The 18,576-nt window shown below is 47.9% G+C and overlaps 1 protein-coding gene across 3 annotated transcripts in view; it reads left to right on the forward strand.

Moving 5' to 3' along the window:
* RGS10 (regulator of G protein signaling 10) overlaps positions 1 to 18,576 on the forward strand; it is a 41,164-nt gene that overhangs the window by 8,284 nt on the left and 14,304 nt on the right. For all 3 annotated transcript variants that reach the window (XM_043476374.1, XM_043476373.1, XM_043476376.1), the window contains 3 exons: positions 5,515 to 5,633; positions 6,803 to 6,889; positions 18,005 to 18,148. In XM_043476374.1, coding sequence (XP_043332309.1) covers positions 5,515 to 5,633; positions 6,803 to 6,889; positions 18,005 to 18,148 — 350 coding nt within the window. The remainder of the gene's footprint in view (positions 1 to 5,514; positions 5,634 to 6,802; positions 6,890 to 18,004; positions 18,149 to 18,576) is intronic.

The following is an 18,576-nucleotide window of genomic DNA, read 5'->3' on the forward strand; positions in this document are numbered from 1 at the left end:
CTTAAGGAATATTTAGATAGAGGGTTTCCATGACCCAGTTTCTCTGGAGCCCTCCATGGATCACCAATTTTAAAAACAGATTCTCCGCTTCTAAGTTGGGATGACTTTTTTAAAAATGTAATGTTTGGCGTGATGTAGGTGATACAAGGTTTTGAATAAGTTTTGTGGGGTGTGTACTTTCCCTGCGTATTTTAAAGGAGTCTGGGGGGTGTGTGTGTGTGTTTGTGTGTATTACCAACCACTTTAGAATTTAGAGCTAACGTTTTTGCCTTTTCCTGGGCTTGAATGTTTATTTTTTAAAAATAAGCCGTGCATTTGAGGGGGTGCCTTTGACAAACCCTTTGAGGATGTAAGTTGACTCTGCTGTTGAGGAAGCTGGATATTGAGATTTTACTAAAATCTTTGGCTTGGGAAAATTGTCTCAGGATCATTACTCAGACCTTCCTGTAGACGAATAGCAAGAATCTGTACTGTGAGCATTCAGTTGTGATGAATGTTAGAGATGCCTTTTGAATGTGGATTTCCAAGGAATTAATGTCTGGAGAAGGTCTCTGGCAGATATGACATCATAGCATCTATAAATAATGCATCACAGAATGTGCTACAGGCAACCCTCCTCAGGCCTCTGCACCTGGATGCAGCACTGGTTTTGCAATAACAGCTTTTACTGAAGTCAGAGACTGTACAGAACAGCGCCAACGTAAATGAAAGCATATGCCCATTGTATTTATGTGCTGGATGATTCTGGCCCAGTCGTGTGTGGGATTTTGTCTGCGAGGAGTTAGACCCTTAGTTTCACCGTCTTCTCCCACATAATTGTTACCACTCTTTTCAAGGCTGGCATGTTCTGGCCTCTGTGAGGGTGAAGATCAGCAGATATAAAAAATAAAGATGGCAGTCAAGCCAGTGGCAAATGGTGTGTTGTGCTTTGGAGCCAAGGCTGCCTAGGCTTGGACCATGAGTCCCCATTTCCAAAGCTGGGTGACCCTTGCAAATTAGTGTGCCTCAGTTTCCTCATCTGTGAAGTGGGAACAATCTTAACCACATCAGAGGGTCATTGTGAGAACAAGATGATTTAACCTACAGAAAAAGCTCGGAATAGCTAGTGCCCAGCATGCTGTGAATAATTTATAAGTGCAATGGTTACTACTAGTCTGTGATAAACTCATCTGAAGATGAATTTCTTGAAAAGTAAGTATTGTGCCTGCAAAAATCTGAAAATCTAAAATACTTTGAAGGGCCCAGGAGGTAAAAAAAAAAACAAACCTATTTTTTTTTCATTGCAAAAATGCTTTGCAGCTGATCTAAATGACAACAAGTGTGCAGAGCTGAACAAAATTGAAACAAACAAATGTTATCACCAACGGCTCTTTACTAACTTGAGTGGTCCTAAAGCTGCTAGATAGATAGGTTTAACTTTTTTCCTCCTGTACTTTCTTTTTTTTTTTTTTTTTTGACTGTGCCCTGTGGCATCTTAGTTCTCAGACAGTGATGGAACCCATGCCTCCTGCTGTGGAAGCACTGGACCACCAGGGAAGTCCCCCTGCCTGTCGTTTCCAAACCTACCTTCTTGTGTAATCTATCTAAAGCAGAAACTTTTGTCAATGAAAAAGGAAAGGAGAGTGTTGGACCTTTGTGTTTCCAAGTGCTAGGGACTGGGGAGGAACTGGGAAGCTGGGTACCCTTGTTATAGTTGCTCAGTCGTGTCTGACTCTGGGCAGCCCTATGGACCATAGTCCACTAGGCTCCTCTGTCCATGGGATTCTCCAGGCAAGAATACTGGAGTGGGTTGCCATGTCCTCCTCTAGGGGATCTACCCAAGGGGGACTGAACCCTCTGCTCTGGCCACATCTCCTGCATTCCAGGTGGATTCTTTACCTCTGGGTTTTGCTTTATTCTTAAGCTCAGAAGTATATCTGATTGCTATGAAGAAAGGTTATTTCTTTCTCCTGGACATCGCTGGACTATTGTAATATTTAAAGTGAACCAAGTTGTCTTAGGAAATCCTTACTTGTATGCATTGGAAAATAGTGGAAGTCTCCTTGTGCAGAGGCTCCCGAGGAACGGAAATGCCTCAGGTGATGAGGCAGTCTCTAGGGCAGTGCCAAATGGAGTGGACCTCTGCCAGGCTCATTGGAAGCTGGGGATAATGACTTGGAAAAGAGAGACACCATTAAGTGAATGGAGTTTGCAAATGTTGCTCTAACTAGAGCTATCTATGTATATTGATACAATCAAGAAGGATTTTTTGTTTTTTAAGGCAGAGGCAGAGGCCTTAATCAAAATTGAAAGACAATCGGGAAGTCTTTGCAAAATTCGAACCAATATTTCTGGAGAAGTGAAAACACATGACAGAAGAGTGTGAGTAGAAGATTCTTATAGTAAGAACTGTTAGGGCAGAAGGTGAGCAAAAAAGCAAGAAGGAATTTCTCTTTATCCAGAGCACCAAAGCCAGAAGTCGATAGCCATGGTTATGGGGATGCCAACTGTATCTTGGTATGCTTTCTGGGCTAGCCCTAAAAATTCTATGCCTTCTGTAACAGTGTCGGCCATAGATGTATTTCACAATATTGATGGAAGGGAAACGGTAGCCCAGGAGGGAACTGAAAGGAAGGGTCACCCATTTGCAACCTCCTGTGTTCTGAGGAACCCTGGGGTTCCAAGGAGGTGGTCCTGGTGGGGACAATTGCCTGTACATTTAAGTCCCAATACTGGTCCATCCAGCAGTTCCTTAGCTGGGTCACCTTACCTCTGAACCCTTATGTCTCAGTCTATTAAATAAGGAGACTAGATCAGATGAGTGGGTTTTGAGTTGTAAAACTTTTTGTCAAGTGGCACAGAAAGCTGGCACAGAAACCTAATATGCAAAATGAGTAGAGCATGAAATGAAAAGGTGGGGGAGGAAGCGACTGGCTCCTGGTGTCTCATAAGACAGCTATCTTGTCTCTCAGTTAACCAGAAGACCTAGTTAACCAGAGCACTCTGTTGGCTAAATGGGAATCCACCAACTATATTTACTTGCAAGACCATGAAACTGTGAAAACCCAATTGTGGTTTCATTTATTATTGAAAAGAATGTCAGAGAGTTTTGGAATCACCACAGGCCAAGGTTGAAAACTTATAGAGAAAGGAGTTGTTCTGCCATGGCAAGAGTAAGTTCTGGCTGCCTAAGGTTTTATTCCTGGAACAGCAAATTGTGTCTCTAATTTATTTACTTAAGAGAAGACCTGCTGGGGAAATGGAGAAAACCGTCAAACTGTATTCTTCGGGCAGAGAACAGAGAGTAAATTTGTGAAATGCTTGGCAGAATGAACCCTGCTGCAGAAATTCCTTATGATAATGATCTTTTAATTTGATTTATACTTCGTTGGGAAGAAACACAGTGTTCAGAAGCTTGCCATTTTAGCATTTGCAAAGAGAGCAGAGAACTAATTTAATATCCACGGACTGGAGATTCACTTTAGAGAAGCATCAGGTCCATTTGTGATGTTTGAGTCAGTTTGCCTCTCCAAGGAGTGGCTTTGTCCCAAACGATTCTCTTACTCCATCACCAAAGTGTATTGCTTCTGGTTTATTTAGCCTAGTGGCAAGATGCTGGGAGAATGCAATCTCTGCTGTTCACAGAAATGAACCTGTGTTGACCCCCAGTAGTACATGAGAGATCACGGAAGCAGAGGTACTTCGAAGTTCATCATATTCTGGTACAACGTTCCTCTAAAAGCATTTGAAACCATATGGCCCCCTAGCTACCTGCAGCAATTAATATTCATAAGACTTTTAAGATTTATCCTTTTAAAATGATTTGTTTTGCCGATTTCTTGCAGCAGTCCCCAACCTTTTTGGCACCAGGGACTGATTTTATGGAAGACAATTTTCCCATGAACCGGAGTGGTGAGGGGATGGTTTCCGGATGATTCAAGCACATTACATTTATGGTGCACTCTATTTTTATTACATCAGCTCCACCTCAGATCATCAGGCATTAGATCCCGGAGGTTGGGGAGCCCTGATTTAAAGTTTATTTTCTCCCGGATTCAAACTTTTCTTTAGAGAGACATAACTATACTTTGAAAAAAAGCAATGGAAAAAGAAGTATTAGTTATAAAAATATTCACTTGATAGATTATACTTTTAAGGAAGCAGAGAGAAGAAGTAGTATTTCTTGAGGGTCCACTGTGAACATCTAGGTGCCTAATGTGTTTCCTTCTTTAATCCTTCTGATAACCCCAAAGATGCAGAGATTATCTTCATCTTGCAGAGAGTTTTGCCCATGTTCACATATTAATAGTTCAAGGGCTTCCCTGGTGGCTCAGTGGCAAAGAATCTGCCTGCAATGTAGGAGATGCAGGTTCGATCCCTGGGTTGGGAAGATCCCCTGGAGGAGAAAATGGCAACCCACTCCAGTTTTCTTGCTGAGTCAATCCCATGGACAGAGGAGCCTGGCTGGCTACGGTCCTTGGGGTCGCAAAGAGTTGGACACAAGTGAGTGGCTGAGCAGAACACCCAGGCACGTAGTTCAAATTGGCCAAAGTGGCTTTGGAACCTGGGCCCATCTGAAGTGACATTCCATGGTGTTTCCCTTGACTCCAGGGAGGGGCCAAGTGAGATGAGATGTGTTTGTGCTATTGCTTCCTCCTTTAGGCAAGTAGCCAGAGTGTGTTAGTTGGAGGTTCCAGTCCCCTTTCCTTTAATCAAGAGGCTCTTTTTGGAGGCAGGAGTAAGAGAGTGCATGAGATGGGCATGTGCAGTCATTAACTCATTCAGTCTTTGTCCATCGTATCAGTGTGATGCCGAGCCATACTGGAGTCTGAGGGGCACAGGAAAACTCAGTTATAGCGACTCTGTCGTTAGTATTTTGCTCATTATGGAATTTTTTGCATTAATTTTGGTTTTTCAATATATTGCATGAAAATCTCTTTCATCTGATGCCTGAGTTTTTTGGCGTCCCTCTAAAATTGGCACCTGTGTCCATTGCCTCCCTTTCCCAGCTCTGGTACTTACTTTATGTGCCAGGCAATGACCAACCTCCTGAGATACAAGATCAAGACACAGAGGAGCCTTCAGACTAGTGAGAGCCGACTGTGCAAACAGTCACAACACAGCAGGGTAATTATAAGACTGCGCACAGAAAGTAATGGGGAGGAGTTGCCGTTGAGTCAAGGTCCCTTGAAGGAGGGCTTGAGGGAGACCTGAAGGCTGCCTGTGGCTCGGCCAGTGGCTATGTGGGTGGAGGAAGGATATGTGGGGAGTGTTGGAAAATGACAAGTCCCTTCTTGACTCTGAGCCTCAGTTTTCTGCATCTGTAAAATGGAATGGTAGCACCTACTTCATAAGGTTGTTGTCAGGAATGAATGAATGAATGAATTCCCTGTGTTAGCCCAGAGAGTAGATTCAGGTGTGTAACCTGATGCTGTGTCTTAGTCATAGTGGTGGTGATGATGATGAAAATAATGCTCCTTATAAGATGACAGTATCTTTAGACCACACACACAGTCTCTGAACTTTGCTTTGCAGACATCCACGACAGTGATGGGAGCTCCAGCAGCAGTCACCAGACCCCCAAGAGCACAGCCAAATGGGCGTCTTCCCTGGAGAATCTGCTTGAAGACCCAGAAGGCGTGAAAAGATTTAGGGTGTGCCTTTTTCCTTGTTGACCAGAATTGACACGCCACACAAAGTTTAGAAGCCTGTGGGGGAAACACAGGCCAGTTTTTGATACTGTCCATCCCAACTTGAGAGAAAACTTCTCACCTGTCATGACCAACGTGGGCAAGCTTTCCCGGGTGGTCATGGACCAGCACTGAGAGGCTTGCCCTGACTGTGTCTGGTTTTATATAACTGGGAGGGGTAGGGGATGGGGAAGAGGTACTGTGCCCATTGGCAGAATCTGCAAAGAATTTCCAGCTCTGTGACACCTAGGAGGGGGCAGTCAGGGTCTCCCTGATGTGAAGGCTTGTTCTCTTGTGTGCTGGGGCTTCTCAGGATACACTGCTCATAGAGTAAAAGAGGCTGGACAACAGCTGGTAACGTGAAGCAGAATTCAAAGGAGGACAGGCGGATGGGGAAATGTCAGGACTACCTAGAAATGGCCTCCAGAAACCCCAGGTGTCAGAAGAACCTGTAAATTTCAAGAATGCCTGTATCTGCCTGAGTCCCACTGACTTCTGTCTTTAGTCCTGGGTCAGGCCATCAAAAGCCATCCTACTGTTGGTTCCCTTTGCAGACTCCAGGGAGCAGGTGGCAGCCATTCCTGGACATGGGGCCTCCGTAAGCACCATCTAGATCTCGGGGAGAAAACTTTTCCATGCACATTGGGATAGCTGGCTGTGCCACTGACCCCCAACATCTGCCAAAAGAAAGCACACCTCCAACTTAAAATAGTTTTCATTGTGGCATTTTTAGACGTGCTTAATATGTTTTCTTTTCTTTTGTTTAAAAAAAAAAATGAGCCTGATTTTAGAGGAATGTTCTTTGTTTAAACACTGTCTGGAAGGAACTAATATATCTTCCACTTTAATTTACTTTTTGGTAATTTATTTTTAGTTAAGAATTGTTGAGTAGATTCCTGCTTCATTTTTACACTTCTTCACAATGTTAAAACCATTAAGTTGAAATGCATATGAAATTCTAGCTTTAATATTAAGCATAACACTGTTTTTGGGGGTGGAGCTTTTACAGAGTGAGTGAACATGCTCATTTGTCGAATTTTGACTTATCACTTCTTGAAAGGAAATGCATTATTTGTTTCTTTGTTTTTTAAGTAGAATACTGTTTGATATTTTTTTCTTCTCTTCATCCATAGGAATTTTTAAAAAAGGAATTCAGTGAAGAAAATGTTTTATTTTGGCTAGCATGTGAAGATTTTAAGAAAACACAAGATAAAAAGCAGGTACTTCTTTCACTCTGTAACCATGTTCTTGCTAACTTTTTTTCTTTCCTTAAAAAGTTACAATTACCTTTCCAATAAATTTTGAAATTGCCAACAGAAATCCGAACCATATTGGATTTGGGGTAGGATTTAAGATACAGAATAGCCTATCTTGTGTTGATCAAATATTAACAATTTTTAAAAGAGTGTATTAATCTGTTTTCAAATGGAGCTGTTCAAATGAACAAATATTTAAAGTAGAAATAACGATTTAAGTCACTGAGAGTCTGTCATCGAGTATGATTTTTTTTTCATGAATAATTTATGTGAATGCTCCCTCCAGGGCTTGACATGTTGGCGTTTTGTACGGACGTCGTAAAGCAGATGCATGGTGATAAAAGCATAAGGCGCATCAGATGGATTGTCAATTATTCAATATATCTTTACAAAACATCTTGTAGTTGGCAGGGATCCCACATAGAAAGTTTCTGACTGTTCTCCCGGGTGAATATGTGCTCTTTGCAGGAGGCAGTCTTTAATTCCAATGTCAGCTGAATTTTCTGCCACTGAAGGTTGGGTGTCAGGGGAGGTGGAGGAGATTCTGGGCAAGGATGCTTGTGGATTGGGTGTGTTTACAAGGCTCGTGCTGGTGTCTTTCTAAGAGGCTCATGGCTAAATGCCTACATGCGTGTGTGCTAAGTGGCTTCAGTTGTGCCTGACTCTTTGCAATCCTATGGACGTATGGCCCACCAGGCTCCATGGGATTTTCCAGACAAGAATACTGGAGTGGGATGCCATTTTCTTCTCTAGGGGATCTTCCGGTAATAATGTGCATGAAGGAGATTTTTGGTGTGAGGCTGTAGGGAGTGGTGGGGATTGGGGCATTAGAGGGTGGCCTGTCCTGCCTCCAGTGGCTGGTTGTTTAGCTGACTTCAGCAGCAAATGCCTTGGGGTCTGTGGCTGCCTGAGCTTTCCCTGCCTTGGGTTCTACCCACCTAGGTCTTCACTGAGGGACCTTGCTTCTTAGGGCATCTTCTCCCATCTTTAGTCCAACCGCTGCCTGTTTTTCCAGAGAAGCTGGACGTTTGGATTCTTATGTGAAACCATCCAATCTTATAAATGATGGAACTGATTTTTTAAAAATGTGAAACGTTTCCTGCCAAACAAAACATAGCCATGGGCAGATGTGGCTTGTGGGCTGCCAGTTTTTAAGCCTCTGGCTCCAAAAAGCTGGAATCCATGAAGCCAGAAGCCATTACGTGTTTGCAGAAAATATCTGTCATTGGTTTATTCAAAGGCTTTTCTGCCTCAGACACTCTTTCCCCAAGATGGAGTGGTGTGGCCTTTGTTCTATGCCTTCCCTTCTGCGGGGGCAAGGATAGATGGATTCTGAGATTCCTGGAGCTGGATTTCCCAGGTCAGCCCAGAAAGCCATCCTGGGCATGATCCTTGACATCGGCTTCCTTCTTGCTTCTCCCCACTGGATGACTTTGCCTGGGCCCTTTGGGCTTCACTGGTGGCTCAGACGGTAAAGAATCTGCCTGCAATGCAGGAGACCCAGGTTGCATTCCTGGGTCAGGAAGATCCTCTGGAGAAGGGAATGGCAGCCCACTCCAGTATTCTTGCCTGGAGAATCCCCACAGATGGAGGAGCCTGGTGAGCTACAGTCCTGGGGTGGCAAAGAGTCAGACACGACTGAGTGACTAACACTTGGGTGATGTCTCACCCATTGCTCTCCTTGGCCGCCAGCACCCAGCCCAGAGCCCAGGGGCCACTGTCGATGAATGCCGACCTGGGCAATGGATTAATCTGGCCTCACCCTAAAGCCCTAGGTCAGAGTCAAGGGGGACAGATGGACAGATGGCCACTCTTCTGCCTCAGTTTGCGTGATGGAGGTGCGAGGGGCTGACCAGTCAGCCAGCCGCTCCTCTACATGCAAACAGGGCAGCGGAGGTCCCTGCACGGCTGAGCTGGGACTTGAACCTGCCTCCTGAGCTTCCCAGGTGTCCCTGCCCGTGACACTGACATGCCCTTCCTTTCGGTCGAGTTTGCCAGACCTTTGTGGCGCACCTGCTCAGGGCCAGGCCTTGTGCAAAGCGTGGGTGCCACGCGGGGACGAGACAGCTGAGCCTCTTTAGGGAACAGGCCCCGAGAGCGGAAGCTCCCTGTTCGCCAAGCCTTTGCAAGTGCGACGAACCCAGAAATGGGAAGTGCAGGTTCCGTGGGAGCACAAGCAGTCGGTGTGGGCCAGGCCTCTGGGGAAGTGACTCTTCAGCTGACATCTCAGTAGAGTTTGGGGATGGGGGTGAGGTCGGGGGTGGGCGGAGTGTTCCCAGAAGAGGGCACAGCCTGTGGGGAGGACGGCCTGGAGAGAAGAGCTGAAGGCAGACGAGGGCGGGGGGTGGGGGGTGCAGGAGGCTCGTGTTTGGGGGCGGGCTGGCTTCGTTGTGCCTGTTTGCGCGTTTGCTGGGAGGGAGGTGGGGTCACGGCTGGAGAACCCTGGGTGCCAAGGTAAAGATTGGAAAGCCATGGGGTTGGAGTGCATGGGCCCATCCAGCTCCGACAGCCAGAGCTTCCAGAATCCAGCAGCCCCTCTCTGCACCCCCAGCCCTGACACCCAGGGGTTTGTGTCCTGAGGCCTGGACGTTGCTTCAGGGCAGTGAACGCTGCCTCGCCCATCAGCTGCCTGAAGATGTGGATGGCTCTGGGACAGACGGAGCGTCCCATCTGGGAGGCCCATGGAGTCCACACCTCCTTCCCAGTCATCACACTCAGCGTCCTGACCGTTCCTCCCACCTTCCCAGACACCGGGGCTGCGGTCTGAGAGGTTAGGCTGTGGCTCGCCCACGGCCCCACGGGCTCAGTGCAGACAGAGCCGGGAATGCAGCCCGGCTCTCTGCTCCAGACGGTCTTGTGGGTCCGGCAGCAGGGAAGTAAAACCAGAACTAAGTTCTGCTTCACTAATTTTAAGATGCGGAGGAGGACATGGCCCAGGGAGAAGTCAGCCCAACTGCATTTCACAATCGGACTCATCACGTCTGAGCCGGCAGGGAGTTTGTCGACTGTCTGTCTCTACCGTGAACTAAGGCAGTTGCAAGATGAAGGCCAGTCTCACCTTGGCCTCGGTTTAAATTGGACCTGTGCTGGGTGCTGGTTTGGTTCTTTTACTATCATGATCCAGCCAGATGGCCCCATAAGCTCTAACCAACTTACCTGGTACCTTATATTTATTTATCTCCTGTTCAGTTTGCCTTTCCCTCTATCATGAGGGCTCTCTAGGGTTGGCGAGCTTTGTCTGTCTTCGGTGCCAAGCCTAGGACGGTGCCTGGCTCACTGGGTCCTCCCTGATCGCCACTCAGGTCAGCTGACCCCTGAGGACCCGCGGTGGGCAGGATCGTGGCCTCCCTGCCCACCTTGAGCTGCAGTCACAGTCTTAGGGGTAGACTTGAGAAAGGGGCGTGCTGTCTGTTCTGCTGGGGTTTGAACTCTCAGAAACTCCAGACAGTGGACCCATACTGTGCCTTCACTGCCTTCCCTGGTCTGTGCTTCCCTGGCCGGCGGGAAAGCAACCCTTTAGTTTGGGAGGGTCTCAGAGCTCTGTATTTATGATGGGGGATGCTGGGACTATAGGAAGTTGGGAGGTGATGCCTGCCCCGCTCCCGTCTCGGGGTTCCTGGGGGTTGTAACTGCCAGGTGTTCCTATTCCGCAGACAGCTTTCAGAGCCGTTCTTTCCCTTGGCGATTTCCTTATGGTTTGACATTTTTCTATAAAGGGTCTCTTCCCCGTGAGTTAGCATGGGAGATACATCTACCTTCTAACACAGAGCAACATTCATGCCTTATAAAACCTCTGAAAAAGCTCCAAGAAGGTGTTTATTCTTTGGCTCTCCCTCATTCATTCATTCATTTTTACTCATTCATGCATAAAGGGCCTATTTACTATGTGACAATGATTGAAATGGATACAGCTGCTCCTACAGATTTGTAAAAACCAAACTGAGTGGGGGTGGGGAAGTGGGGTGGTGCAAGATTTCTAATAATCAAAGCTCTGAGAGCAACTTGCACTGGTATTTAAATGTAACAAACAGTACCTTGCCTTTTTATAGTGGTTCAGAGTTAACCAGTACAGAGGGAGGGGTCTGTAAAAGAAACGTGAAGTCGCTCAGTCGTCTCTGACCCTTCGCGACCCCATGGACTGTAGCCCACCAGATTCCTCTGTCCATGGAATTTTCTAGGCAAGAATACTGGAGTGGGTTGCTATTTCCTTCTCCAGGGGATCTTCATGTTTATTAATTTTATTATATTTAACACTAAAACTTGATCCAGGATTTTAGTGTTTGGTGTTCTTATTTAAAGTAATCGTAAAGGTCTTCCTAAAAAGGCTAACACATCATCTTCTTTATTAAATATATATATATATATATATAATTTAAAGATCCAAAAGTGCTCCTTATGTGAAGCTCATTCACTTCACAAGTGGATGGAGTACGAAGGTCTCGTTTCCATCAGCCCTCAGGAGCCTCCAGCTTTCCCTCTTTCTCTGGTTTGGGCTGTGTCTTTCTGACCTTTGATATGGACTTGACCGGGTCCAGGCAGGAGCGGATAGGAACTCAGCGGCTCATAGTGTGGTCTGGGGCCTGGTGCAGGCCTGCCCTGCATCTCCACCCCATCCTGGCTCACTTCATCATTCTCCGATATCCTCTACTGATGTCTTTTCACCATTACTATGAGTTTCTACTTACTTTATATCCCTGTCTATGGCATTTTCATTATTAAAACTTTATTGTTTATTGTTTGCTGCTGAGCCCAAGAGGATGCTACGATTACATTTTTTTTTTCTTCTTGGATCATTTTTTCAAAAAAAATTATTTATTTATTATTTATGGCTGCGCTGGGTCTTCCTTGCTACTCACAGGCTTTCTCTAGTTGCCGCAAGTGGGGGCTAGTCTCTTCTTGTGGAGTGTGGGTCCAGCAGTTGTGGAGCTCGGACTTAGTTTCCCCGAGGCACGTGGGATCTTCCCGGACCAGGGATGGAACCTGTGTTCCCTGCATTGGCAGGCGGATTCTTAACCACTGGACCACCAGGGAAGTCCCTGGACCATTTTTTGCTTCTCTTCTTTTTATACTTTCTAGTAGCCTGCGAAATGCTTCTTGTTATGATGTGGCTTAGGCCTCTCATCTCTGCAGTCCGGGTTCCCCTGGGGGCCCCTCTGGCCACAGCTCCCACCCGGACATCCCCAGGTCTTTCTTTGCTGTCAGTGGCCACTCCCTTTGCCCCTCTCCTGCCATCTGGACCCAGGCCCTCACTTGTCCTGAGTCACTTCCTCATCTTAATGGAGCAAGCCCAGTCATAACTTCTTAAGAAAGGGCACACGGCAGGTAGACCTTTGAAGATCTTATCGAGTGAAAATGTTAATTGTTTTCCCATTCTCCTGCTTCATGGATAATCCAACAGGGCATAAAATTGAATTCCAGGTTAAAACTCATTCAGAACTTTGAAGCCATTGTCCCATTATCTTCCATTTTTGTTACAAATCAGTACGTTACATGTAACCTGTTTCGTTTTCTTTGCTTTTTCTCTCCAGAATAACATAATACCCTCTTTTCATCACCAGTATTCTCAAGCTGTACAGTCAGAGGCTTTGGAGGGGGGTGAGGCTCATTCACTGTGTGGGACATTTTCTGGAGCCTTTTCATCTGGAAATTTGTAGTTCTGGGAAATGTTCTCGTATTTTTATTATCATTATTTTTTTTTGAAACTTCTTTCCTTCCGTTTTCTCTGGTTTCTTTCCCAATGATGGCCTTCCTCCCCTGGACTGAGTCTTTAATTTTCTCTTCTTTCCTTCCTAGTTTTTCATCTTTGTGCCTTTCAGTTCCTACATTTTCTTTTGGAGATTTCAACTTTATCTTTAAATCTTTCTATGGAATTTCTTCTGCTTCTGTTTTCTATAGACTGGGGCCCTCATCCTGGTGGTGTCAAGCCTGATAGGCTTATAAACTAAACATATTTCCAATGAGCTGGGTGGGGAGAAGTTTGCTGTGTGTCTGTGTGCGGATTTTCAGTTAACCCTTGTATTCAGTTTGGTATCTCTTCCTTTCCCTCCTACCTTTGTCTTCAAGAGAAGAAAACTCCAGGCTGTGGGTGGGGGTGGTAGGTGGGTGGGGAGGGAGGAGATGACTGCCCAGGGCTGGGGATTAGAACCTGGGGGTCTAACGGCTTTTTCCTGCTGCCCCCTTCATCCCTCCCGCCTGGGTTCCCAGATACCCTTGAGTTCCTGCCATTTCGGGATGCTACTTTGCACGCCCCCACCCCCCACAAGCTTGCAGGGCCTAGGTTTCTTTCTGCTGCTGTCTGCAGTGTCATTCACTGTTCCTCCAACTGCTTTCCATTTCCTGAACCCCTTCTCAGAAGTAATCTCAAATCATTCACTTGACCTTTTCCTTGCCTCATTCTCTTTCTGAAGCTGACAGTAACCCAGGTGGTGTGTGGCTTGATCCTTGCCTTTCCTTATGTGTCCTGCCCCTTTGTCCGTCTCTGGCAGAGTGATGGGAAGAGCAGGGGAGGGGCTGACGCAGGCCAGGTGAGCAGGACTCAGGGACAGGCAGGGTGCAGGGATGAGTGGGGTGTTAGGGGATCACCACCCCCAGGTTCCTGGAGTGGATACAGGGGGACTCCCCCCAGGCTGGGACTGCTCCTTTTCTCGGTGTTAGGTGTGAGATGTCTGTGGGATATCTAAGCCCACAATTCTAGACACGAGTTATCTGCATGGTAAGTTGCTTGGGGCAGAGGAATGGGCTGGAATCTTGGGAGATCATGTGGTTAGGAAAGTGGTCAGCCTAGGGCCAAACTCAGGAAACCCCAGAATTTGCAGGGTTGGGGGGGACAGAGGGACAGGAGCTGGCAAAGGAGACAGAAGCAGCAAGGTATTGGAGAATCCCGAGAGGGCAATGGGGGTGAGCAGGGTGGGGGCCTGGAGAGAGGTCCAGAAGAAGGGTGTTGGTGGGAGGACAGGAGCCAGGGACGGGGGAGCAGGTGGAAGGGAGAAAGTGGAGACAGAAAATGCATTTCTTTCTTTTGAGATGTTTCAGTGAGAAATCATTAACTACAGGGGCACGTGGAGTAAAAGCTTTTATTTCTCCCAGTGGATGAAGTTAAAGCACACTTACTAATGAGAGAGAAGCCAGAACATAGAGAGCAGTGCTCGTCCGCACTCTGGCCTGCGAATGCCTTTGCCTTTGTTCTGGGTCGATTTCTCTTTCTGGGGCTGATGAGGCTCAAGTGAGTTTGCTTCTCCTAAACATGCACTTGCTGGGAGCCGAGTTTGAGTGCTGACTACTGCTGGGTGTTGCTCTTGGCTGACGCGCTGCCAGGCTGGGAGGAAGGCTCCGGGCAGAGGGGCTGGGGTCTGTGTCTGGAGGCAAACCTGGCTACACACGGCTTCTAACAGGGGGTCCTCAGGTTGATGCCGGGAGTCATCGCCTGCACCCAGGGGCAATCCTTTTCCAGCACCTTCTGGGGCAGGGTTGGGAGCCGGGCGTGGCTGCTGTCCACGGTGGCGCGGGTGCTCTGGTGGAGGCTGGAACAGCTGGAGGAGAGAGGCCAGACATCCTTCCACATCACACCCAGAGTCCGAAACCCTGGGGGCCCCCACCAGTGGGGGATATTCTCACCCTGTCCCGACAGGAACTAGAATAGGGTTAACCACACTCTGGAAAATATCCCCAAATAACTTGAGAGACCTGCTTCTTCTTTTTTGTTACGCGTCCTCAGCGTGGACACCAGGCCTTCCTGTGACCAGCTTGTGGTTGGCAGTCTCAGGGTTTCCCTTCTCAGTCATGCTTCCTACCCCGGCCAGATAAGCTCTGCCCATGAAGCTGTCACCCTGAGCCATCAGCCAGAGATGAGGGTGGTCCACGTCCGGGCGCCTCGGGGACCCTGCACTCTTTTCCGACAGATGCTCGGGGTGGTTGTGGACACCGAGCTGAGAGGGGCTGAGAGTCCCGAGGCCTGTACACCTATAGGCGTCCCCCCAAAACCTGCTTCCTGTCCTCCCCCACCCCCTGTCACCCCCACCTCTAAGCCTCAAGCTACTCATTACACTTCTTCTTTTTAGAACCACCCAAGACAGCCTGGATCCATCTGGAAAATGTGTGTGCGTGTGTGTGAGTGAATGTTCAAGGGGGAGGGGAGGCCTAAAGCTATTTCTTCTTCTAGGGCCCTACATGGAGTTTGCTAATCTGACTGGTTAAAAGTCTGCTTTTATGAATTATCGTTAAAACAGGAAGTGGTTTTCCAAAAACGTTCCTTTCTGACAGAATGGGGGTGGTGGGAGGGAGGCTCAGAGCTTCCTGAAATAAGTGGGTTTTGGAGGGGTGGGCGGCCCCCATGTACTGGCCCCCTGGGTCTCCTCGATGGTTTCCCGGCCTGTCCCTTGCAACAGCCACATTTCCTTAAGGCTCCCACCTGGGTGGTCTTCCCGCACTTCTCCCCAAGGTTTTCTCTCTCGGTGACGGGAGATGGGTCAGACCTCCATCTCGTAGGATCTTTTGTCTACTAGTCCCAGGAACCAAAAGAAGTGAAAGGATTGCTTTTCTCCTCCTTTCAGCACTAAGTATTGAAGCCTTCCGGTGGTCTCTATGAGCCCAAAGGGTTTTCAGAGCCTGGGGTTCCCTAAGCCAAGCCCTGCAGCATGCAGGACCCCAGGTGGGCTATCTAGAGAGAGTGGAGTTTTCTACGTAGACCCTGAGAAGCCCCTGGTTTCCTGTGCAAATCATAGTTCCGTAGCTCCATTTCAGAGGTTTTTATTGTCTGGTTTCCTCTGTAGGGTGGGCTCTAATGTTTGGAGAAACAGCTTTGTGAGGGATAAGCACAGGATGTCAGAGAGCAGAGAGCCCTCAGGGGATGTCCTGCGGGACCCTCGCCTGGAGGCCTGCTGTTTGTGAGACAAAGTGTTTGCCATCATTGGAAAAGACCCTGAAGCTGGGAAGGATTGAAGGCGGGAGAAGAAGGGGACGACAGAGGATGAGATGGTTGGATGGCATCACCCACTCGATGGACATGAGTTTGAGCAAGCTCCGGGAGTTGGTGACGGACAAGGAAGTCTGGCGTGCTGCAGTCCATGGGGTTGCAAAGAGTCAGACATGACTGAGCGACTGAACAACACATTCCTGCAGCAGTCACTGTTGGGTTTTGGTGACGCCTAAGTGCAGGTGTGCACACCTTTCCCGACCCTGCTGACAAGCCCTCCCAGGGCAGTGCCTTTTAGGGCTGATGCCTTCTGGCCAACTGCACTTGGGGTTCAGGGCAGGCAGCAGTGTTCTATCTCTTGCTAATGCTCATCTCTAGTTCTGTGAAAACAACCCCCAGTCCTGCAGGGCTGACACTGCATCACTGGGGGCAGGGAGAGGGTGGATAATGTATGTCACAGGTGTGAAACTGAGCAGAAATGCAAGGCTTGGGAGTCAGATGGTCCCATGTCTCCCTGCAGGCTCCCTGGATAAGCCACATCACCCCTCCTGGCCTCCTCATCAGGGACGTGGCAGTAACAGGAAGATGGCACTTTGCTGGACTCCTAAGGGATTAAGGAAATTGGACCATAGTCATAAAATGCCTAGCATGTGTTTGGCACTTAGTAGGGGCTTGATCACTGGCTGGGATATGTGTTCATTGTTTAATTTGATTATTTTGGTATTGTGGTAAAATAAAAAGGGCTTCCCTGGTGGCTCAGTGGTAAAGAATCTGCCTGCCAATGGCTGTAAAGAATCTGTGGCTTCTTGGGTGGTTCTTCCCATTTCCCCCTCCGCGAGCCGACCACTTATCTATCTGTCTCTGTGGAGTTGCCTATTCTAAATATTTCATATGAATAGAAAAGAATCATGTAACATGTAGCCTTTCATGTCTGATTTCCTTCACTGACATAATGCTTTCAGGGCTCATCAATGTTGCTGCAGAATGTGTCAGTCCGTCATTCTTTTTTTATGGCTGAATAATGTTCTCATGGGGCTTCCCCGGTGGTAAAGAATCCGCCTGCCAATGCAGGAGATGCAGATTCAGTCTCTGGGTCGGGGAGATCCCCTGGAGAAGGAAATGGCAACCCACTCCAGTATTCTTGCCAGGATAATCCCGTGGACAAAGGAGCCTGGTGGGATACAGTCTATAAGGTTGCAAATAGCTGGACACGACTGATGACTGAGCACACCCATGGTAAAATAGACACACTTTTTACCACACTAACCATCTTTAGGGCTCTCATGTTCACCATCTTAACCATTTTAAAGTTCAGTGGCATTGGATACATTTACAGTATTATACAACTGTCACCACTGTCTAGTTCTGGAACTTGTTTATCACTGCAAACAAAGCCCTTACTCGTTAAGCAGTCACTCCCTGTTCCCCCCTCCCCGAGCCAACCACTTATCTCTCTGTCTCTGTGGAGTTGCCTATTCTAAATATTTCATATGAGTAGAATCATGTAACATGTAGCCTTTCACGTCTGGCTTCCTTCACTGAGCATAATGCTTTCAGGGCTCATTGATCCTGCAGAATGTGTCAGTCCTTCATTCCTTTTTATGGCTGAATAATGTTCTCATGGGGCTTCCCTGGTGGCTCAGTGGTAAAGAATCTGCCTGCTAATGCAGGAGATGCAGATTCAATCCTTGGGTTGGGAAGATGCCCTGGAGAAGGAAACGGCAACCCCCTCCAGTATTCTTGCCTGGGAAGTCCCATGGACAGAGGAGCCTGGCTGGCTACAGTCCATGGGGTCACAAAGAATTGGACACGACTGAGTGACTAAGCAACAACAAAATTTTCTCCTGAGGCCTTAATTTGGAGAATTCACAGGATGGTCGTGAATGATACTCAATGTCCCACACTCTGGGCTGGGATTATTTCTGTCCTCATTTCGGAATGAATAGTGTAGATTTTGAAGCAGGAGATGTGGCCACAGATGCATTGAAGGGAAGGGGAAGGGGCAGGGTGACCATGAGCCCCCCCACCCCCCTGATCCCCCCATTCAGCTTAGCTCTGGAGCCACAGCCAGATGCCCCAGGGCTCTCCCAGCAGTGGTTCCTTCTGGGCTCCGGCTGGCAAGGGCTGTGCTCACAGGTAACAGACAGGCTCCCCGTGTCTCCCCGCAGATGCAGGAAAAGGCAAAGGAGATCTACATGACCTTTCTGTCCAGCAAGGCCTCGTCCCAAGTCAACGTCGAGGGCCAGTCCCGCCTCAATGAGAAGATCCTGGAGGAACCGCATCCACTGATGTTCCAGAAGCTCCAGGACCAGGTAACCTGACTTCCCCAGCTGCCCCTTGATGGCAAAACTGACATTTCTGCCCCCCTCCTCCTTTGGAAGAATTCAGTTAAAACTAAATACTGAACACCTTAGAAGTAGTCCCATCCATCTAGGTGGCCTGAGGCATGTGGAGGGGGCGTGGTTGGTGAAAGAGACAAGCTGGCCTGCCAGGCCCAGGATTTGACCCATCGGCTCCGCCCTCAGGCCTCTTTACTCTTGGTCTACTCACAGTTTGACCAAGCAGGGTTATCAGTCTTCTCAACCAGATTAGAAGGGAGGCTGGAGCTGTTTGAGGTACCCACACTGAGGAAGCAACATGTGATAACTGCTAAAGGTGGGAGCAGCCAGATAAGTCTAGAAGAGCAAGCACAAGACCCGAAGTGGCAGGGAACCTGAGGCTTTTGTAACAATATCCAAAC

Source organism: Cervus canadensis, chromosome 8 (genome assembly GCF_019320065.1).
Source record: "Cervus canadensis isolate Bull #8, Minnesota chromosome 8, ASM1932006v1, whole genome shotgun sequence".
NCBI lineage: Eukaryota > Metazoa > Chordata > Mammalia > Artiodactyla > Cervidae > Cervus > Cervus canadensis.